Raw genomic sequence first — 24,362 nt, 5'->3', positions numbered from 1 at the left:
CCAAAAGGAGCAAGATATCTCACCCTAACTAAAAGTGAAAAGTTCAACTCGTTAGTTTGTATCTTTAAACACTGGTGAAGCCTAGAGTGACATTTTAAACCTATAAAGCAAGGTATTTTAAAGGTGTTGCATGACCTGCATATTTCAAAAACTAAAATGCATTATCTAATCGATTTTATAAGAGTTCCTACAAGAGAAAAAATTAAGGAGTCCTCCAAAACAAACTGTTTAAAATCACTTTCAACAATTAAGAATTTTTCTGATTCCAAATACATAAAGAAATATCACGAGCAAAAGACACACACTTACCTGCCATGGGTAAAAAAGAGGAGTCTGATCCAAAGGAACCCTCAGCGGGGCAACAATAACCAGCTCAAACAGAAGCCCCAGAAGCAGCGGGACGACCCCAGCCAGCAGCACCGCGACTATCACGGTCTTCATTATCTATCAGGGCGTGAAAAGCCGTGTCATCAGAGACTCTATGACGTTTAAGCCAAGCTTGCTATCTCATGTGGAAACGTACTCTTCTTCTTTGACCTGATGCCTAACTTAAACAACTTACATTTTATGTTACATGTTTAAATGAAATTTGAATGTCTAACTATAATAAAAACTCAAGCTACAACAAAAACATGACATTACTATGCATTGTTGCTACAAAATTATAGGAAATTCGTTTTATTCCATGTATTAATCAGGTGGCTTTGCTGCTTCTCTCAATCTCAGTCTCAGGAGTTGGCTTTTGTTTGTCCGTGAAAAGCTACTGGTTGTCCCAGGCCCCTGATCCAGCGGTGGTCCACCCACAGGCTGACCTGTGACCCCTGAGGTGGACTGGTATGGTTGAAGGGCTCTGCATAACCCCAGTTAAGATAATTAACCAAGGTGATCAAATTAGCTCCCCTGGGAACAGTACAGTCCAACAGAACTTCCTATGACAACAGAAATGTCCTGTATCTGTGCTGTGCAATATGGTGGCCATTAGCCACAGGGCTACTCTTTTAACAGAGCTCTAGAATTTAGACAAAGTGGCAAAATGAAAATAAAGTAGACACAAAGAGAAGAGATAACATGCAAGAGCCACTATGAAATCCTGACAAAGAAATCAGTTTTTAAAGTGGCCTTGATGTCCCTTTTTCTTAAGGTAGCCTCAGTGAGTACACATCCATTTCAACAGCAAGAGATGAAAATGGTGTGCATTAAGACGCAGTACCTACTTCTTTACATGGCAATATGATATAGAAGAATATCAAATGAAAAGTGGTACTAGCTAGTTTCTGTATTTTAAATATAGGTAAGTGTCTCATCTTATGGATTACACAGCAATCAACTCCCTCCATTCTTAATATACAATGAATCTCCTAAGTTTTTCTTTCAACACTAATATTAAACAGCTATTAAACTTTCAGTGAAATCAAGATAAATTCAGATACAAAACCAGAGTTGATTATACAAATGAAAAGGCATAAAGCAGTGACCTAAACATATTTACCAGTCACAGCCAACATTATGATCAATCAGTAAATTACCACACCTGGACAATCATCTTACAGGGACATTTTTTCCTCACCTCTGTGACAATTAAGTTCTTTATTGAGAGTAATAATTCCCATCACTTACTACACTTTCACACTAGCCAGGACATTCTTGAATAACAATAGACTATAATTAAAGGAATCCCATTTATATGAAAAACACTGACTTAATCCCGAAGTCAAGATTTTATGTATTTAAAATTTTTTTTTCAGTCAGATTTTAGAAAAAATATCATTAAAGGAAATTTCTACTTAAACAAATTGATTTTAAATTCTACAGAATATCTCATTACTCAAAGGCCTTACCGGATCATTTAATAGCATGATTTTCTTTTAATCCTCAAATACCTCTGACTATGTTTCTCAGAATGAACCAGAAAACTACTGTCTTAAAGGAACACTCTTTCTAATTCAAAAAAATCAACTCTCTTGACTCTATCAACGCAGTGAAGAAACAAAAGTGAAAAGATGAAAAGAAATTACTAGAAAAATATTCACTACTCCTGTCAGACAAGATCAGTCTTTATTAGAAAACCTACCATAAGGGACCACTCCTTAACCTTCTGGAAGATCACTCTGCGTCCCTGTGGCATCCATGCCACCAGCACTGTCACCGCCCTGATGGTTAGCCAGCAAACATAAAGACCACAAGCAGCTGTGTAGAGCTCATGGATTTTGGCAGTCCCCGTCCAAAATGACATTAACCAACGGCCAGCAAATACTGAAAATAGAAAAGCTGATATATGAGACATGTAGTCATGTAAAGAGAACTCTAATCTTGATGTCAATGTTGTACTACTAGTATTTTCAAAAATTTCAGTCATTTTAAGTGATTATTAAAAAGACATCACATTTTGATATATCAGTGTCTGTTAAAAGCGAACAAACAAAACAAAAACAACCCCCCCCCCAATTCAAAAGAATGTAATTATTTGACTAAGATACCACCAGACCACAGGAAGCCACTGGGGATGAGCTCTCCTGTGACATGCATTCTGACTTGCCAGACCAATTACTTGTTCTTTGGGGACTGAAACGACTTGAGGGGGGTGTTATTTTTATTGTCTGTATCATCAAATGAAATCATTATGCACATAATAGGCCCGAAATGGAAAATTTACTTTCTATTATTTGTGCTGTCAATACTTTTAACATTTAGGAACATTACAAATAATTTAGAGTAACTTTCTTTCAGCTGGGTCATTCATTAAGATAGAAAACTAAGCTTATTTTAATCAGAAGTGGGCACATTAACAAAGAATACCACACTAATTTTTCTTAGGAAAAAAATTAAGATCTAAATATAATGAAATTTAGGAAACATGTGAAAGCTGTCTAAGGGACTGCCTCACACAAAGAGTTATTACAAATAAGCTCCACAATGCACCCACAAAAATCTAACTATCAGGCAAGATCATTTTATATAGTAACTTTCTTTCCATGGTGACTTATCTGAGTAAGGCTGGAGCAAAGAGGAAGACCCCATTTCCAGTGTCCTTTTCTCCTTAATACAGCACTTACCTGGTCTCTTTCAGTGTCTAAAAGGAGCTGGTGGCTGTGCTCTACATGCTCCATACATGTTCTCACTAATCCTCCCAACAACCCTGCAAGCAGCAACGACCTCCACTTGGAAGACTAAGAAACCGAGGCTCAGGCACAGAACCTGCCCAAGCAAGGCCACACAGGGCGGAGGCTGAATGTGAACGCTTGCCCACAGGACACAGCTCATGCTCCTGACCGCGGACCCACACTGCCTCCAGCCAAGCTAAACCACCCCAACTGTCAGGTGTACAAGCCACAGTGCTGATAACGTTACACACTTCTTTGCAATCTCACTGACAACTTGGATATGAAGATAACTCATTTTTTGAGGACAAATGCATGTAAGTATTTACCTACATGAAATAAACACACGTGCATGTTAAACATATAAAAATACCACTGATAATTTGGTAAAAATGTCTAGCATTCTATATATACATATTTCTACTCCAAGGTTTTTTGTTGTTGTTTTTTGGCTGGTTTTAAATATTTTAGGGCTTCCCTGGTGGCACAGTGGTTGGGAATCTGCCTGCCAATGCAGGGGACATGGGTTCGAGCCCTGGTCCAGGAAGATACCACATGCCGTGGAGCAACTAAGCCCGTGCACCACAACTACTGAGCCTGTGCTCTAGAGCCCATGTGCCACAACTACTGGAACCCGTGCCCCGCAACAAGAGAGGCCACCGCAATGAGAAGCCTGCGCACTGCAACGAAGAGCAGCTCCCCCCTCGCCACAACCAGAAAAAAGCCTGTGCACAGCAATGAAGACACAACGCAGCCAAAAATAAATAGAAAAAAAAAATTTTAAGGCTGCTTTTTCATTCCATACTTCTAAAGTGTTTTTGAGAGGTCAGGGTTAGTTTCTAGTTTGCAGTAACTTAACATTAACTAAAATGCAGCTACAAGAGAGTAACCTATGAAGAAAACAGCATCCTCACCACCTTAAATGTGTACTATGACAAAAGCATTTCTATGATTATACATAACTGCATTCCTTCCACTAGATGGTGGGACTGGATTAACAGGGAAATATTTACTCAACAATCTTGTATTGTATAATACAATCTTGTATTGCCAAATTCAAGCACTAAAACTAGGTTTCCTCTTTTGTTAACTTTTTAATATTTCTGATAAAAACATGAAAATGGAACATAAAAACCACAAATGTAAAGCTGTCCGAAGTTCAAAAACTTGAGTTTTCTCAACAATGTTTACTACACTGCACCCAATGGTTAACTAGACTTCGTCTTTTTAACAGCTGAGGTCTGAGTACTGAACTTAAGAGCAAAGTTCTCACGGTCAAAAATCACTGTGCAGAAACAGTGAAAAACAAAACAAACAAAACAACTTTATTTTTACCAGTTTAAGGTGAATCACAACTCTTACAAATTAGAAAATATTCTTTTTTTGTTTCAAGAAACCTCACTTGGGGCTTCCCTGGTGGCGCAGTGGTTGAGAGTCCGCCTGCCGATGTAGGGCAGGATCCCACATGCCGCGGAGCAGCTAGGCCCGTGAGCCATGGCCGCTCAGCCTGTGCGTCCGGAGCCTGTGTTCCTCAAGAGGGAGAGGCCACAACGGTAAGAGGCCCGCATTAACGCCAAAAAAAAAAAAAAAAAAAAAAAAAGAAAAAAGAAAAAAGAAACCTCACTTGAAATTAACTAGCTGCTCTTCTCCAGCCTTCGCCCTCATGCAAAAACTCAAGTAATTAATACAAATTTGATTTATAAAGTTATACTGAGTTAGTGCTATAATCAAGATACTAACTCAATAACATGTACAGGCATGATAAAACCTGAAAATTATCTTCCACTTAATGATTATTTAAGTGGCTAACACATATCAGTATGATTCAGAATATTCTGGCTTGCTATAAACACTAACTAGGAGGTCGGGGGCGGGCAGCAAGCTGTTTCTGACACTTTGTCACTGGCTTTGGACTCCTCCCCTATTTACCCCTAACCTCTGCAGAAGATGACAAACTACTATATATTCATCGCAGCTTCTTACTTGTTAGATGAAGAAACCCTGTTTAGCTGAAATTTAGCGATTAGTATTTATGATTACCAGGTGATAAAGGGAAACAGCCTGGCTTCATAAAGGTCTCTAGCAACAGCATGCAGTGGATTGGAAACATAATTACATAATGAAGGCAAACATAATTAACATCAAAACAGTGGCTTGAAAAAAATGACTTAAGCCACACAGATGACTTTTTTTAATGCATACATTTTTATTTTAAAATGCTGAAAAATTTTTTATCAATAAAAGTTCATGAAAAATTTCAACATATACCCAAGCAGAGAAAATCCTGTAATAAAATCCTTTGTACTCAATCACCCAGTTTCAAAAATTATCAGTTCACAGCCAATCTTAACATCTTCTATAGCTTTGAAAATCCTTTGTACTCAATCACCCAGTTTCAAAAATTATCAGTTCACAGCCAATCTTAACATCTTCTATAGCTTTGCCTACTTCCCCACCCCCAGAACGCTTTGAAGCAAATCCCAGACAACAGATGACTTTTTGAGAACCCATACTGCAATAAGAAAATGTCTATATAAAATGAGTGACCACAAGTACTTTACTTCCAAAAATGAATCATAAATTAGATATTGACTCTGTCCCCCTCTGCTCCAATACAAATGAGTCCAATGAAATGTAGAGCCCTATACAGAACAGTATCCCATATTGAATAAAAATGAGGGGATAACTACTTCAAGTTGACATGTGATGAAAGATCACATGTAAGCAAGACATACCCTTTTAAGACAAAGCATCTCTTCATGATGTCATTAGTGGAAAGCTAGGATAACCTCATACCTGGTAGAGTAAGGCAGATGAGGCTGGCGATCAGTAAGGTTATACACATGAAGACAATCAACAAAAATATCTGCAAGGCAAAACACAGCAGTGCATAAACAGGATTCATCTGTGCTCAATGCATTTTATGACACCCCTCAAAGCATCAACACAATTCTCCCAGTAAAAACGATCTGCCTATATTTGTATTTCCAGGATTCCTTCCATTTCACATAAAAAGGACATTTTCATTTTAGGTAATATAACTATAATTTTGGCCGAAAGGAAACTGTGCCCACTTTCATATAATCAGATACATCAGCAAGTACCAATATATTTTGAATCAGAGAGCACAAAAATAAAACAATCAGCTTAAATTTTCCCTATTAATTAAAACAATATTTGCTTATTTTTATCAAATTCTCAAAAACAGCTTCTCATGAAAGGAAAGCTTATTCCCTAACAGTGCTGTCCAATTAGAACTTTCTGTGATAATGGACACGTCTACTCCTGCACTGCCCGACACTGGAGCCACTGGCACAAGTGGCCACTAAGCACTTGACATGGCATCACCGTGAATGAGTAAAGGAATTTTAAACTCTATTTACTTTGAGTGTGTGTGTTGTCTACAAGAAATGTACCTTTTCTTTTTTCAGTTTCACTGAGGTATAAATGACAAAGAAAATTGTAATATATTTAAAGTGTTCAATGTGATCTGATACATGTATACACTGTGAAGGATTCCCACCATCAAGGTAATTAACACATCCATCACCCCACATATTTACAAACTGTATTTATTTTTAATTAAGTTTAAAAGTAAACAGCCGTTGTAGCTATAGCTGGTGGCTCTTATACTGAGAAGTGCAGATAAAAAAGAAATAGACAGCGGGCTTCCCTGGTGGCGCAGTGGTTGAGAGTCTGCCTGCTGATGCAGGGGACATGGGTCCATGCCCCGGTCCGGGAGGATCCCATGTGCCGCAGAGCGGCTGGACCTGTGAGCCGTGGCTGCTGGGCCTGCGCGTCCGGAGTCTGTGCTCCATGGCGGGAGAGGCCACAAAAGTGAGAGGCCCACGTACCGCAAAAAAAAAAAAAAAAGGAAATACACTGAGACAAGAGGGAAGTGGCTACCCTGGACAGAAAGACAGAGTGCTGCTTGCCTTGACCTGAATAAGCCCAAAGGGCAGAGCTCTAGCTGGAAGACTGGAAAGCACTGACAATAACACTCCAAGAGGGGGCTGGAGCCTTGGTCGGCTTTCGCCGCCTGAGAAACCCCTTAGTGATTCTCTCTCTAATCTAGGCCAGAAGTGCCTTCTGCTTAGAAAATACCTTTTGTCAATCCGAAAGCCTCAAGTCTCACAGCTCCACCCCCATCTCTGAGAGCTCCCTCCCCAGCTCTTGCAGCTCGCCTGCACCTCCCACCCCCCCACACACATTCACCTCCCCGCAGTTCCATACCTACCATGGCTAACCTGCCTCTCGTCCTGACACAGGCCTGGAATGCCCTTTCCACTTGCCATTTTTTAATCTGCCTGACCCCAAACTTTAAAGACTTAAAGGTATCAACTCCTCCACGAAGCTTCCTGAACAACTTTCAAAAAAGTGTTTTGCGGAGCAAGAAGTGAGCAATCATACGACATGCTACTAACATAGCAAGTGAGGTGAGGACTAACACCTGACCATTGAATTTAACCCCATGAAGGTCACTAGTGATCCTTGACAGGAACAGTTTTGGTGGAGTTTGGGGGTAAGTCTTGCTGAGCCAGGTACTTCCTTAACCTGGTCTTCAGTTTTATCAGATGCAAACAAGAGATTACTACTCATACCTTGCAGCACTGGGATTAATACTACAAGGATTAAAGAGAGGAAAACACTAAAATGCCCACTCCAGTTCCTGACACAAAGGTGAAATGAATCAGGAATGGCAACTTCTTATTTGATCTAGGGTCTTCTATCTTGTTCCTTTCCAACAGCAGGGACCCACAGCACATGGACTCCCAACTCCACGGCTTACATCTAACACTCGATCAGCTTATCCGACATTTACATATATTACGTGTTGCAGAATGAGAGGCCTGAAATGTGGGTTCTTTTCAGGAGACTGCAAGATGCGTCTACACAGAGGACCATAAACTAAAAGCGCTGATAACAGCAGAAAAACTCCTCAACAAAAGTTGGAAAGCTCGACCCCTGCTACGTCGGGGCAGCACCTACCCTGAGCGGGAAATGTGGGGGCCGGCGGTAAGGCTGGAAGCCAACAGGCCCGCCCTGCTGGAGGATGGCTTGGTGGGCTGCATGCAGGCCCTCCCCCACCACGGGGAGGGCGTTGTTATTTCGAGCGTGCTGGTTATTGTTAGCTTGTTGGTTTGCACTGTTCTCATTTTCTTCCTGGTCTCCCAACAAATAGGAGTGAAGATCCCTGTGTAAAAATTGCATCAGTGAAAATGCTCACCTCAGATCAGAATAAAACAGCAGACGCGAGACTTACTTTGTTGATAATTATTACTTAGGGGAGAAAATGTACGAATAGAATCTATGCACAGCACTACTATTATCTCAATCAGCTCTAAATGTTGCTGTGTGCTCTAAATTAGACCTTCCCAAACATAAAGTTAATTAACATACAGAATACCCATTCAATCTATTTTATGTTTTCTTTAGCCAGTATCTGAGAAGAATCAGTAACTGGAAAAAAAAAAAAGTGTGCAATGCTCAAGATACTCTATGTGAAAAATTTTAGGAAAAAAACTATCAACTTCTTTTTTTCTCTGTAGATGACTGTGTCTGCTGTGACATGCAGCTCAACTAAAACATCAAGCCACAAATCAGTTAAGGCACAAATGAGATGGGGGGAAAGAGGGGCCTCACGGTAGGGCACTGAGCAGTTAGAGAAGGATAAATGTTCAAATACAACCAAATGCATATAGGCATCCCTTGGAGATACTGTGGGTCTAGTTCCAGACCGCTGCAATAAAGCGAGTATTGCAGTAAAGCAATCAGGTTATGTAGTTTCCGAGTGCATACAAAAGTTATGTTTATACTATAGTGTCATCTATTAAGTGTGCAGTAGCATTATGTCTTTAAAAACAATGTATATGCCTTAATTTAAAAATACTTTATTGCTAAAAAATGCTAACAATTATCTGACAATGCAAGGTTGCCACAAACCTTCAATTTGTAAAAAATACAGTATCTGTGAAGCACAATAAAAGTATGCCTATATTTCACATTAAGGTATCTAGAGGATGCCACATATTTTCTGAAAAAATGTTTAAACTACCGAGATTAAACTTCTAAATAAGTATATAATATATGAAGCTTGAAAAAACATAAACGCATCACGCTGACTAAATGACTGAGAAACCAAATCTGAGAAGAGCTCACTTACCAGGTCAGGACTTCTAACATAAGGGTAACTTGGTTTATTTTTAATGCACTGAAAAGTATTTTATTTTTACCCTGTGTAATGAAATGAAAGAACCTGGGCCAGCAGCAACCCTCTGTGAGAGGTTCTCCAAAAAAGGATACACAATGATTAGAAAAATAAGAAAAAATTAAAACTTTAATAAGCTTTAAACAATACACCTGCAGATAACACTAAATTGTCTCTTATTAAAGCTCAGTTTTCCTGAGGGGGGCATACTTTTTCAGAAAGGTTATTAAACCGACACAAATGACACACGTACGAGTCACCTGCCTGTACTTACAGCAAGTATCCAGCAGTAACAGTCCACGCTCGCACCAGTCCCTTCAGCCACTGCCGCGTGTGTCCCTGTTCAAGTAACGCTGGTAAGACAACTTGAAGCAGAAGCAGCTCAAGGGACAGTTCACTCACTGGAGCGTCACTGAGAGTTACGAAAAGCCATAATTTACAATGTGAATTCGATGTTCCCTTATAACTCTATCATATTAGACATTTAATGGAATGACAGCAAAACTCCTTGAAGAGTCAAATGAACTCCCTGTCTTTATCACCTCATATCCATTCTTCCTTGAAGAACAACGAACAACCCTCACACATTACCGAAACTGCTCCCGACAAGGGCTGCCAATGACCTTCGTGTTGTTAAAGTGACGGTCAGGTCTTGGCCCTCACCTCGTGTGCTGTGTTAGCAGCGTATTACACAACTGGTCGCTCACTGCTCCTCAAAACCCTTTCTCCATGAGCACCTTTCCAAGACCGCTGAATGCGACCTCCTGTGGCTTCGAATAGCACCTTTCTGTAAATTTCTATATGCTGCTCAGACATCTTCCCTAATTCCTAACTTACACATCCAAAGTGCCAACGCAACGTTTCACAGTACACACGAGACATCTTAAATTGATCCTGTTCAATATCAAATTCCCACTCTTCCCCTTAAATCCTGCTCTTCCACAATCTTCCTCATCCTAGTAAATGGCAACTCCAACCTTCCAGGTGCTCAGGACAGACGCTTAGACCCTTGACTGCCTTTCTTCACCCCACGTTCAAAGAAGCCAGAGAAACCTACTGCCTGTACCCTAATACCCTCAATCTAACCACTTCTCACGACCTCCACTGCCACTTCTCCCTCTCAGCCACCCTCGCCTCCCCTGGGGATCGGCATTACCCCCAGCTGCCCTCCTGCTCTGGCCCTGGCCATCCCAACCCTGCCTCCTGTCACAGCCTCCAGAGTGATCCCTGTGAAACCTCTGTCAGACCACTCCTCTGCTCAACCTCTCCAAGAACCCCCCAAATCACTCAAGTTAAAGCCCAAGTGCTCACTTACAATGGCCTGCAAGGCTCTCTAGGACCTGGCTTCCCATGGCCTCTCTGACCTCACAGCCAACTACTTCTCTCCTTCTACTGCAGCCAAACTGGTCTCCCTGCTGCTCCTCAAACAGACCTGGGGCCACTGCATGTGCCCGCCTCCCCTGCCAGGACACTCTGCCTTCAGGGCTTTACACGGCTCACTCCCTCATCCCCCCCTCCTTCAGGGCCTTCCTCACCTGTCACCTCCTCAGGTCCTCACTACTCACTTCCTTGCCTCTTTTCTTCCCATAGCACTCACAACCCTTTGACATATTATGTATTTTATCTATTTTATTGGCTGTCTCCCCAACTGAAATATAAGCTCCACAAGGGCACAGATTTTCCTTGATTCTGTTTTGTTCACTGTTACATCCCTTGTACATAGAAAAGAACCTGTTATATAATGGGCCCTCAATTTTGCTGAATGGACGAACAGACTAAACACTGTTACAAAACTTAGCTAAAATTCTAGTTATAAAGAACTACCAAAAAATGGGTCTACTCCAACAATATATAAAGCCAGAAACTGTGCTTCCTGGTTCTCACTGTGACAACCCAAATACATAAGGAGGGAGAACCGACTTTCTCTAGGTGGGGAAAAACTCAGAATAAAACCTTGATTTGGATTTTGACGAAAGACAGCAGAAGCATGCCAGGCAAACATGGGGAAGAAGGTCATTCCAAACAGAGATGTGAAAGACCAGGAGCAGCTAGGCATTTATGGGGAGACTCAATGGAGGCTGAGCGTGGCTGGGGAGGAGAATTCAAGTCAGACAATGCTGGACAAGATGCTTGAAAGGCAGTGTGAGATGCCGAGCCTTGGATGTCATTCTAAATGACCCAGATATTATCGTGTACATTACGGAGGAAGAGGAAGGTGTGTTAAGGATGGATTATAAATGGGAAAAAAACAGGAAGGAAACTAAGGTATTAAGTGGTAAATCACGTTGAATTAGGTAAGAGACTGTAAAGAATTAGAACTGACAAGATTTAAAGACTAATTACAAGTAAATTTGAGGAAGAAATCCAATTTGCCTGGCATATTTAGGTGACGGAAGGGATGAGGCAAATCACTGAAAAAGGGATTATAGGAGGAATGGTGGAGACTAGGTTTCCAGGTTACTTAAGTCTTTAAATCAAAAAAAGATTTTCCATTTATAAGCCATATAGCCTATTTTAATCTACAATTAAATGTATATCTATGGCTACATTACTTATGATGTGCTTTTCATACAAAAATGATGCTACTAGGTATCTCTCATTAAGAATGTTAAACATTTCAATGCTAAACAAAGGGACACTTCATTTGCAGAAAAGTCAGTCCTTCTTTGGAACATGTAACTGTTAAACTAACATTTATGTGATTTAGAACATGGCAAAATTTAGTTATCAGATGATTTCTAATATCTGTAAGAAATGAATGTTTTATATAAATGTACTCTGAATATCAAATCCCTACCAGAGTTAAATTAGTGAAGCTTCCGAATTTCAACAACTTACCTATAGAGCATGACATTGTACGGAAGAAAATTAGGCAGCAGACTCTTAATTATCCGTATAGGTAGCCAAAGCATCAGGAGTACAATGGAGCCAAAAACGATCTGCAGCAAGAAAAAGGGCAGGGCACCACTGTAATCACCGTAAGTCTGAGAGACAGGCAGACTTACGACCGTACTCATCCAACACACAGTCCAAGTCTGTCTGCGCCCAGGCCGCTGAGTGTCCTCATTCAGCACCCTAGACTTGGCTCACTGTGTGTGGAGCCTGCGTACCTGGGACGGCTGCTCCTCTCTCTCTAGGACATGAAGGCTCAAACAGGAGCCACAAAGGAGAATCACTGACAGCTAGAAACTCATAATGAAGGATCAAAATTGCCTGCATATCAATAAACCACCTGTAACAATACGACATGACCCATACTAATGGCTACAAAAGTTTCCAAAGGACACACATCATTGCTCTGAGAATTTTATCTTGGAAAAACTTAGATTTAACCAGGTAATTTCTTCTTCCAGGCAGGGAAGAAACTTTGAGTTGCTTCTGTTAAGAGTTTAATTCAGAAGCTATTAACAAGTCTCCATTGCTTCAATGCAAATTACATGTAATTCAGAGACCCATAATTTGGCAATCAATTATACTACTAAAGAACCAAAAGGCAATTTTGTTTACTAACATTTTATTTTTATCAAAGTAACCAATAAAACAGCTATTTGATAACCAACTTCCACAGGCTTAGATTTAATTCAATCCACTCTACCAGTCCTCCCGACCAAAAGAACAAAAAAAATCTAAAGGGTAGCCCATTATACTTCAAAAACAATAAAAAAAAGTATGCTTACCACTGACAAAATAAATCTTCGGAGATGCCTATAAATAGGCAAGTGAATCATTTCTTGTACTGGATTAAAATCTGGATCATTCAAATTCCTTAGAAACCACAAGACACCAGGTCGAAGTACCTGCAAATGTATTTTAAATGTTATAAATACTTACCAATGTCTTCAGTCTCTGTATATGAGCTAAAACATTAATAGAGAAATAAGCTCTTAAAATTATTTTGGCATCTTATAAAATGAGCCCTAGAAAATTCATATAGTTTTCCTGGGAAAAGAAGTTCCTAAATCAGAATCTTTATAAAAACTATCCTGTGTTTTATGTCCTTTGATGCTTTTAATCATTCAGTGGAAAAATTTAAGTACAATTTGTCAAGAAATCTAGATCTCCAAGATGAAAAATAAGTTTTGTTTGTTTGTTTGGTTGGTTTTTGGCCTTGCCACGTGGCAAGAAGGATCTTAGTTCCCTCATCAGGGATCGAACCTATGCCTCCTGCAGTGGCAGCACAGAGTCTTAACCACTGGACAGCCAGGAAGTCTCGAAAAATAAGTATTTTTATTAAAATGATCACTGTATTGTATAATCTGGAAAGGATTAGGTTACCATTTATAAGTGTCCTAAACGGAAGATGTGATTTCAGCCTCACACTTCCTGAAAAGAGTTATATTAATTAAAAACCCTTCAGTTTCTCAGTATCTTCATTTTACCATCTGCATCTTTTCCCCGTGCTCAGTAGGAATCACCAACCCTAGAGGCTATGGGTGATGGGCAATGAATGGGCCTGGGGACTAGTTCTGGGCGGCTCACACTCACTGAGCTACCCTGTATGAAAAGCATCTCATCTGCCCAAATTCTATTTCTCCACCTTCCAAACAAAGGGGTTATTATATGTGACCTTTAAGGTTCAATCTAACTCTAAAATACTAGGATTCTGTATCAACAAAAAACCGCCACATTGATAAAATGAAAAAATTCAGTATAAAATACTTAATCCCTTGAACAATGCAATTTAGAGGTCAGGTATAATTATAATTTTAAAAACATATTATTAACGTAGTCTCAATCACTAATTTCAAAACAAGAATACAAGATTTGTTTGCAAACAGAGTTTACTGAACTTATACTCTATATGATTCAGGAGAATACTTTGGCCCCCAGGCTCATCCCCAACTCCTCAAATCTCTCAAGGAGCCAAGTAACCAAGAACTGCATTAAGCCTTTGTGCTTCTGTACTCCACGCACACTGGATTCGTCGCCTGCCCGCTGCTTTAGGCCTTGCCCATCTCCATCACCACTCTCAACAGAGCAAGCTGACTTGTTCCATGGCTGTATCTCTTCCCAGGATGGAAAATCAAGGAGAATGGAGATTGTGTCTCTGTTTCTCACTACTACCCCAGCACATAGTACAGTGTCTGGCAGAGAGTGTGCATGCAGGACTATTTGGGGAAAGAATGCACAGAGGAAAGTAGACTTATCAGAACTACTCAAGTTTTATACTTCATTTTGCACCAGATGACTAAGCAAGAGATGTATATTAGTCAAATACTGACCCTGTTTTCACTGCCCCCAAATCAGTAAGGACTGTATTCTGAAAACAGGATTAGTAGAAGTACCCATCTGGTGAGTGAACCAGAATCATAAAGGACCCTCACTATAATTCCATACTTTAGGTGTCTGCTTCAAGCCCATTTTACATATTTGATCCTGTAAAACCATACCCTTTGGGTATTTCCAGCATTAAATGTCCCTGAATGAAGTCCAAGACAGGCTCACATCATATAAAGTTCCAAGAATATGTATTTGAGGATAGTTAAAATATATACCAAGTAAAACAAGTCTTTTTATTTAATTTTTATCCCTCAGTCTATTCATCTTTCAAACTCAAAACTAATTAGACAAAAATAATAAAACTTGTCAATTTTTGAGACAAATTACTAAAAACAGTTTAAAGCAACTGAGCCAAACTAGGCTATTAGCTATTGCCTCTTAGAATAAAATAACAGAGAAAATGATTTAGCTAGGAAATCATCATAGCCTTTAAGGCATGACTTGTGGTTAAGGCACAAGTCCTTTTCATAAATGTACAGTGTTGGAACGTCCCTGTAAAACTTACCTCTCTCAGTAACAGAATGAAGGAGGCAAAGTAGAACACATATACCATTCCCACCAGCCAATGCAGAAACATGGTAGTACCTGGAGCCGACTGAAAGCTCAGTTCTCGATCTTTCAGAGTAGCATCAAACATTTCCTAAATCAAAACAGTACACATGAGAGAGATTTGTACTGCTTACATCTGCTGAATTAATATCTTCATATTCTAGGAAGTGAATGAATCACTATGCATGTAGGTTCTGATGTTTCTAGAATTACAGTTCTCTTAAAGCATTTCATCGTATCACAGAAATACAAATGATATAGGTTGGATACCATTTCAAAGATGTATATGACACTTCAGAAATTTTACAGAGGCAATACTGATAAACCAGTTGGTGAATAAGAACTTTACCAATATTGCTACTGTGAAAGAACCATTTTTCGTTAACATAATACTTTACTTTCTTGGTTAAAGGTCTGAATTGATGACAAGTTTTAATAGTAAGGTATGGGAGAAAATGTTATCTCAGAACCAAAGGCAGCTTTTCTACATTTAAATTTTTTTGAAAAGTAAAAACTGGACTTCCCTGGTGGCACAGTGGTTAAGAATACACCTGCCAATGCAGGGGACATGGGTTCGATCCCTGGTCTGGGAAGATCCCACATGCCACTGAGTAACTAAACCTGTGTGCCACAACTATGGACAGAGCTTGCGCTCTGCAACTACTGAGCCCGCGTGCCACAACTACTGAAGCCCATTGGCCTAGAGCCCGTGCTGCGCAACAAGAGAAGCCACTGCAATGAGAAGTCCGTGCACCACAACCAAGAGTAGCACTGCTCTCTGCAACTAGAGAAAGCCCACGCACAGCAATGAAGACCCAATGCAGCCAAAAATAAATTAATTAATTTTTAAAAAAGGAAAAAACTTATGATCACTGACAGTCATTCAAGATTTTAATCAAGACTGAACACTTTAGTTAAAACAAATGGTTAGGCTGAATTAATTACTACGAAGGCTCTTCTTTTCAGATTACTCTTTTTCGGTTTTTTTTTTTTTTTTTTTGCACCGCATGGTGCTGCTTGTGGGAGTTCCCTGACCAAGGACTGCACTCAGGCCACAGCAGTGAAAGCACCCAGTCCTAACCGGTAGACCACCAGGACCTCCCTCGAATTACGCTTTTTATACACAACATCTTGGCATCGCCGTAAAACTCAAAAGAGTTAAACAAGGAAGACAACTCCCCACTGGTTATCAGGAAGGTTCCAGTCAAACTACTCTAACATCAGAAATGTGCACAGAGCCTCACAAAGATCAGGTACTCAGGAACAATTAGCAACATTAAGACTCTACAATGATACATTCTCAGAAAAAAACAACCTATTATCAAATATTGACTTTACATTAAAGGAATCCACCCTAAAAACCACTTTTTACAAAGCCTTTAAATGATTAGATTGTATGACAATGAATAATAAACTCACCAGGGAACAGATATCCAGCCACCAGCCACAAATGAGAGGGAACACTCCAATTTCGACCACCACTAACAAAGAGACCTTAAGTAAAAACAAAGGTCATCAATATCACCCAAATGGGGAGAAATCGTTTCCAGTCTTAAGTTATAACAGGAATTACCTTCACAACGATATAGCAGACTCCCAGCAAGCGACGAGACCTATGAAATTTAACAAGCGTTGCCAAGCCCTACAGCATGTAGTCAAGGAAAACCTGAACATTTAAAGAAAGATACAGAAAAACAACAAGGACCTACTGTATATAGCACAGAGAAACATATTCAATGTCTTATGATAAACCATAATGGAAAAGAATACTAAAAAAAGGAATGTATATATATATATGTATAACTGAATCACTTTGCTGTACAGCAGAAATGAACACATTGTAAATCAACTATACTTCAATAAAAAAATTTTCTTAATTAAAAAAAGAAACAGTGAAACAGGTAACTATTTAGGTAACAGTTAATATTATTTTACAGACAGAATTTATTTATTCCATATTTTTTCTGCTCTCATCCTCACTACAAATACCTACAACTTCTACTAAAAGGACAAGTGGAGAGAAAAATAGTTTTGTCATTAATAAGAACAACCCTTGGGTAAGAATAACATTACTGAACACTAAGCTAGTTCATTAAAGGATACATGACAAATTATCAGTGTTATTGCTAGAAGTATATACCCAACTATGGTCGTGATTAGGCCTTCAAAATGGGATGCCTGGACCTAGAAATAAGAAAATAAATAAACAAAATGTAATTTCACCACATGGCCTACACCCCAGTTTAACAATGTTTATTAAACAATCCAAGAAGACTAAATGTGAACTATCTCAGGAATTTGTAACTAAAAAACTATAAAATCCCCTCTGGATGACACCTCTGCAAACCAGATTCTCCCATGGACTGCTATTTATTATGAAAAGATGAGGAAAAATTAAAGAATAACACTTTACTCGAGTAGAGTGAATTAAATTTTACAAAGTAAGAAAAAAGTTGTAATTGTCTACACTCCAGTCCATTCTGAAGCAGACCCGCTAAAGGCTGAGCGCTGAAAACAGCAGCACAGAGTCCAAGCTGTCCTCTGGCCAAGGTACATCTTAGCCACCTTATCTCCTAACCACAATGTCTGTTTCCCTTGCTCACCGAATCTGTTTCATTATCAACTTACAAAGAGTTAGGAGTTTAGATACTGACATATACTGCCCAAGATACCATCATCACCTTTTGGTTCCTGAATTTCAGGTAGCACGTGGTGATAGTTTATAAAGTCAAAATTTATCAAAGCATTTATCTGAACTTTCCAAGTTCTTGCATTCAACTAGTGAGAATTTGGAGAGCTGTATTAAATATCAGAACATGTCTCTTTGCCATTTCAGAAACTTCAGAATGTGATCTCTCAGGATTCACATATACAAATTAACCAAAATATTCCAGCTATGTCAGCTTTTCTTAAAAGACTAAATCTTTCTGGGGACCCCCCCCAAAATAATAGTAGTTGTCCATCCAAATATTTATCTAATTCTGAAAAACAGCAATAAAATGTCAAAATTAAAGCAAATTTCTTTAGAAAACACCACAGTCCATCATTCCAACACAGATCAACATTTTAAAAAATTGATTAATATATTTTTACCTTTCTGAATTCACTATGGGGCAACTAGGGAAAAGGGAGAGAAAGGAGCACACAGGCTAACGGAGCAGGTCAAAAATCAGCCTGTAAGAAAACTTTCCCACAGTATGTCTCTGGCCTGCGCAACGGGAAAGAAGACAGTGCATCATGGGGCTCAGAGAACGTCTTCCACAGCTGGCAACATGTCCTACTACGTCTTAGGACACTTCTGGCTTAGAAGAGGTGAACGAGATGGTGTTGGATAACTAACTATTCCTTTGTATAAGGCAGACTGAGAAATGAAGTAACTCTTTTCAATATTATTACTTAGTCAACATTTATCAAATTTAGGGTAATTCATAAAATTAAGTTTGCAAAAGTATCATACTCACGTGTTCTTCAAATCCCAAACCAACAAGGGAGAAGTGGCCAATGTGGTAAGGGCAAAATGCTAAAAGGGGGGGAAAACTCAAATGAAAACTTCAAAATCAAAACAACAAACACTCCTAGTACCAACCCCACTAAAAGGAACAAAGCCTTCTTGGAGAAATGGAAGATCTCAGAACCAAAAATGTACTGTCTATGACATTCTCTACAACCAGAGAACAAAAAAGTTACCAAGCTCCTAATAAACTCATGGTGAAAGGACACAAGAACTATTGTGAAAACAGTCTCACAGGCCTGTGGGAAGAGAAGAAGATATGAGCATCCAAAAAAAAAAAAAAGAAAAAAAACCCCCAGAACTGATGAAAACACACTGAATACATACAAATTCATGAGTTCATAATACTCAAAAAAGGGAAAGCCAAAAACAAAAACCACAAAAGAAAAAAAGCAACATAATAGAAAACACAGGTTTCCCTGGTGGCTCAGTGGTTGAGAGCCCGCCTGCCGATGCAGGGGACGTGGGTTCGTACCCCAGTCCGGGAAGATCCCACGTGCCGCGGAGCGGCTGGGCCCGTGAGCCATGGCCGCTGAGCCTGCGCGTCCGGAGCCTGTGCTCCGCAACGGGAGAGGCCGCAACAGTGAGAGGCCCGCGTACCGCAGGAAAAAAAAAAAAAAAAACATAATAGAAAACACTTTTATCACTAAGGGAAGTAGTTAGAACATCAATTCCTTACCCTGAAAACTAATAGTTAAAGGAAAAGAACTGCACATCTGTCCTGCTTCTTCCAAACAAACAAATTCAGGTTAACTGAATAGTCCTAGCTGATAGGATCAAGCTCTTCTTTACAGAAAAGCCAGCCAATAAATGCATAAAAATGAAAGAATTTGAAAATCACCATTCTGTAATGTTTAATAAAACTAAATTAATTCAGGCAAGTATCAACAGATAATAAACATTTGGTGAAATGGTGATGGAACACTAGATATTTGCATAATACTGAAATACCACCTCCCACAGATTACTTTCTGATGTTTAAAGGGAAAAATGAAACCTAACAATAGAGGCTTCAAGATACTATCACCTGAACCACAGACAAAGGTGGATAAACAGACATCATGTACCTCCTGATATGTCATAGTAATAGGCAAAGCATGACCAGTGAAAATTTTGTCCCAGAAGTACTCAACCTGAATCTAATCAGGCCTCAGATTTAACTTACACTTTAAAGGAAATATGGAGACAAAGGAACAGGGTAGCAGAATCAACAGGAAGTCATCGGAAGAAGGTAGAAAGTGAGACACGTAGAAGACAGCTGACCTAGTGTCATCAACAAATCAATGGCAAAATAGGGTAGGGGTAGATGAGGGGAGCAAATAAAAAATATTCTAGATCAGAAAAACTTAAGATTTAACAACCAAAAGTAACAGTAAACTACCAGGTGTAAGATAGGCTCAAGGATGTACTGTACAACAAGGGGAATACAGCCAATATTTTGTAATAACTGTAAATGGAAAGTAACCTTTTAAAATTGTAAAACAATAAAAAAAATTTTTTTAAATTACCGTAGGTTTAAAAAAATTTCAAAATCTGGGTAAGGTAAACCTCCCTCAATATACTTATTTCAAAATCTCCTTGACTATTCTCAGCTATGTTTTTAAAACAGATGAACTTTAGTGCAATTTAATGAATTTTTTTGTCCAAAACTGGAAAAAAAAAAGGTAATAGGTAGACCTTATTTGAATTCTCATTCAAACAAAGCAACTATAAAATGATATTTAAGGAGACAATCTAGAATTTTTAATATGACCTATTATTAGGGAATATTAAATTCTGGTAATTTTGTGAAGTGTGATGACATTCTGGTTAAATAAGAAAATAGCCTTAAGACAGGAATAAAGATGCAGATGTAGAGAATAGACTTGAGGACATGGGGAGGGGGAAGGGTAAGCTGGAATGAAGTGAGAGAGTGGCAAGGACATATATACACTACCAAACGTAAAACAGATAGCTAGTGGGAAGCAGCCGCATGGCACAGGGAGATCAGCTGAGTGCTCTGTGATCACCTAGAGGGGTGGGATAGGGAGGGTGGGAGGGAGATGCAAGAGGGAGGGGATATGGGGATATATGTATACGTATAGCTGATTCACTTTGTTATAAAGCAGAAACTAACACAACAATGTAAACCAATTATACTCCAATAAAGATGTTTAAAAAAAAGAAGAAAATAGCCTTAAAATTTTCATATTTAGAATTTTGATAGTCTCTTTTCCTCAAGTCTTTCTTAACGTGTTAATATAACTATAATTCATTCTCAGTAATAAAATTTAATTACCTTTATGGCAAAAGTTATTGAACAGTATAGATTATTAGGAAAGGGGAGAGGGAGACTCAATCATAAAGACAAAAGTCAGAGTGAATCCATAGGGATCTGGCTGCCAAACCTTTTTGACCAAGTATTCCTAAGTAGAATTTTTTTTTAACAGGTATCCCCAATACACTTCAATTTCTTTATAAATTATACACATATACTATTTTATTAATATATTATGTGTATTATGAAGCACAAGAAAATTTTAAAGCATGCGAAATAACTATATGCAGAATTTTTCCTATTTTATTCTCACGCCCAACTCTGAGGACGATTCAAGCAGGCCCATGGGAAAGGGAAACTTTCAAATTTCAACTCTATTTATATATATAAATATTAACCTAAAGCACCAATTTTAACAATCAATTTCTATCCCATTATGCAGAAACTACTAGATAGGTACCCTGAAATTAAGATCAATTTCTTAGGATTGTTCTCTTCTACTGAGACAGCAGCACTGTAAAGTTTTGGTTCTGCAAAGTATAATACATGACCACAAAGGTCCAGAGATGCCAGGGGAAACTGCAGTAAAGCAACCCAAGTAGGAGAGAAACATGAGTGTTGCTTCTTCATCCCAATGACTATGTTCATCTAAAAGGAAAAGCATATTCCTAAAAAGAGGAAAACTTCTTGTTTCATTTCAAAAGATCCTAAGTATAATGTGTACACTAAGACAAAAAAAATTTTTTTCATAGTATAAGCTTAGGAAGTTGGATTAGAAAAAAATTTACTTAGTTGAGATTTGCTTTATATAAACAAGAGTTCTTATTTCTGTAATTCGTGCTTTAAAGGTGACTTATTCCTTTAAACATTAATTTAGCACTAAGCTTTTCTTGCAAGAACAAAGACTAAAGTCTATATAGATTATTTTTTCCTCCAAAGAAAATTTGGTCAAGATCAAAAGAGTTTCACACTCTATATGTCAATCATTTTATATAATGAGAAATAAATGCAGAATAATCTGCGGACACATTTTCACCCCCATATGCAAGGGAAAAACAACAAAGAATGGGCTTCTGTTAATCTGCACCATCTTAAATATCTACTAAAAATTAAGAATGAATGCAACTTTTAAAAGATACTGTGTTTCAACACGATACAGGTAAATTTCTTTTGCTCTTTTATAGATAATATTCAGAAAACAATTTTTTTGTCTCATCCTCGATCTACTTATTGTCTTTTCTGACCATATGGCTTCCTATTGAAGACAAGTGTTTCCTGATGAAAACACTGCTTTCTAGTCCCTAACACAGAGCAAATAACTTGGAATTTAGTGAAAGAAACTTGGAAAATATTCCTCCTTCTTAGGAGTAATTCATACACACTAGGGAAGGAATTTCTCAAAGATATTCCCTATACCGAAACCTGCAGCCTGAGGTCTCTCTATGAGACAGCAACAGTACAGTCTAACAATAACCCGATTCTATCAGACTCCACCTTGAGGAACTGAATTCTAAAACCCTGGTTTACTCAACTGTTTCCCTTACCTTTCCCCAAAGCAGAAAAACCTGTCAGCTACATCTCAACCCTGCCTTCATTACTCTCATGACTCCCAATGGGAGGGACTCTTAGTGCTGTCACAGAATCCACATAGCTACAGTTGTTAAAGTGTTTGGAAGTAAACTTTGCTAGAATCTGCTTCTGAGGGGAATTACACTTTCCTCAAGCCTATATCCGTCTCTGCGACAGATCCCGAGCCAAGGTCTCTGGTAAGGCCTTGGTCGGGATTTTAACAGATGAAAACAAGATCTTCTGCCAGAGGGAAGAACACACAGATAATCACCACAAAATTAACTCCAGATGTGGAATATTATATATTCTCAAGTCAGTCTAAAATTGGCTTCTACAAAGAGAGACAGAAATGCGCAACAGAAGCAAAGTTGGTAAATAACTGTAGTCAATGTTGCTTCGGAAAGAAAGTAACTGTATACTTGGGGTCTTCCTATACCAGATGACTGTCTAAAACTGTTTCATATATTCCTAAGTTTAAAAACAAAACAAAACCTGTAACAAGACTCCTAGAAAACTGAACTCCTACCATAATACCATAAATAAAAACATAAACGCCACTTACCAAAAACAAGAATGAACAGTGTGTTTAAAGACACCACCCAGAAGACATGTTCCTAAAGGAAAAGAGCATTAATAAAACATATTCATCTCCTATTTGATTTATGTTTAATCCATTTGTTTAGTTATAAGACTGAAAATTTTACTATAATTGAGATTTTATTCAGAAATTATGTGTAAATTTTCATTTTTCATTAGACAGCTCATAAAACTAAACCTAATGAAACAAAGTTCATAATGTCCACATGAAAGAAAAATCAAAGAAATCAATCCATAAACATTCCCTCTTCAGAAATTAATAATCTACCACAAACTACACAGATTCTCATAAATAATCTCCAGGTTTCATTTAAGTCTTATGACACTAAAAAATTCTAAATAAAGAAAAATTTGAAAACCACATTATTTCTGAACAACGTATCCATGTAAACTGCACAGCACTTCTTTCAGTGTCCAGTGTGTTCTCATGCCTTCTTTAAGGTCACCTGATCTTCTCTGGTCCCTTCTGTCCCCATGGCTTTCTTTGTTCAAGTCTCAGAATATGCGCTCTCACCTGGCCACTGACACACTCCACGCTTATGTACCACCGCCTCCAAGATGAGGCCCACCCATCTATTCCTCCACATGTGCTCCGTCACGCTCCATGCTGACAATTGGGACACCCGAGGACGTTTGCCCAGGCCCACTACCTCCCCCCACAATCAAGTTAAATGATCTTTCCAAGGGGGCCATGGAAAGATTTTCACGAATCTTAACATGGTAAGATTCTCTTCTTAGAAAGATTATTCTAATCAGGTTCCCAATCTGCCACAAATCGAAGTGGCCAAGAGGATGACAAGTTTGTTTAAGAGACGACTACTACCGTACATTCCTACTTAGCATGTGGGCTCATATCACTTGAATCTTTCAGCTTCTCTGCCTTAAGGGCTCCCAAACTGTCCTTATCCTCAACATCTTTTGTGCCTCAACCTCTAATTATCTTCTATAAAAATTCCCTGCTGACAGCTCCCCTCTGCTAAGAAAGGCCTGACTAAGCCCTCTTCTATGCTTCTCGTGTCCTATACACACTGTCTGTCAGAGTCTTTACCTAAAGTCCCTTGTTTACATGTTCATTTCTCTCTACTAAACTACAGAGTCTTTGAGAACAGGTACCCTATTTCATTCATTTCTGAATCATCCAGTAACTATCACAGCTGGCACATGGTACAAATTAAGTAATTTGCAACAAATGCATGAAGTCGTCCTGTGGTTTTTTTCTAAAAATTAGAAGGGATTTGAGTTAACACCACTGCCTCAACGACTTCTACCACTCATCTATGAGGGACTGATAAA

The 24,362-nt window shown here is 38.8% G+C and overlaps 1 protein-coding gene across 2 annotated transcripts in view; it reads right to left on the bottom strand.

Moving 5' to 3' along the window:
• Positions 1–24,362, bottom strand: part of MARCHF6 (membrane associated ring-CH-type finger 6) — a 77,805-nt gene that overhangs the window by 14,792 nt on the left and 38,651 nt on the right. For both annotated transcript variants that reach the window (XM_059059897.2, XM_067030798.1), the window contains 13 exons: positions 23,035–23,086; positions 18,597–18,655; positions 17,239–17,319; positions 16,709–16,777; positions 16,555–16,629; positions 15,092–15,226; positions 12,984–13,103; positions 12,145–12,245; positions 9,581–9,718; positions 8,088–8,292; positions 5,895–5,964; positions 2,072–2,253; positions 310–444 (listed from right to left, as the gene is read on the bottom strand). In XM_059059897.2, coding sequence (XP_058915880.1) covers positions 310–444; positions 2,072–2,253; positions 5,895–5,964; positions 8,088–8,292; positions 9,581–9,718; positions 12,145–12,245; positions 12,984–13,103; positions 15,092–15,226; positions 16,555–16,629; positions 16,709–16,777; positions 17,239–17,319; positions 18,597–18,655; positions 23,035–23,086 — 1,422 coding nt within the window. The remainder of the gene's footprint in view (positions 1–309; positions 445–2,071; positions 2,254–5,894; positions 5,965–8,087; positions 8,293–9,580; positions 9,719–12,144; positions 12,246–12,983; positions 13,104–15,091; positions 15,227–16,554; positions 16,630–16,708; positions 16,778–17,238; positions 17,320–18,596; positions 18,656–23,034; positions 23,087–24,362) is intronic.

The sequence above is a fragment of the Kogia breviceps genome, chromosome 4 (genome assembly GCF_026419965.1).
Source record: "Kogia breviceps isolate mKogBre1 chromosome 4, mKogBre1 haplotype 1, whole genome shotgun sequence".
Taxonomy (NCBI): Eukaryota; Metazoa; Chordata; class Mammalia; order Artiodactyla; family Physeteridae; genus Kogia; species Kogia breviceps.
The sequence above is the reverse complement of the archived record's forward strand: the minus strand, read 5'-3'. Positions and strand labels throughout refer to the sequence as shown.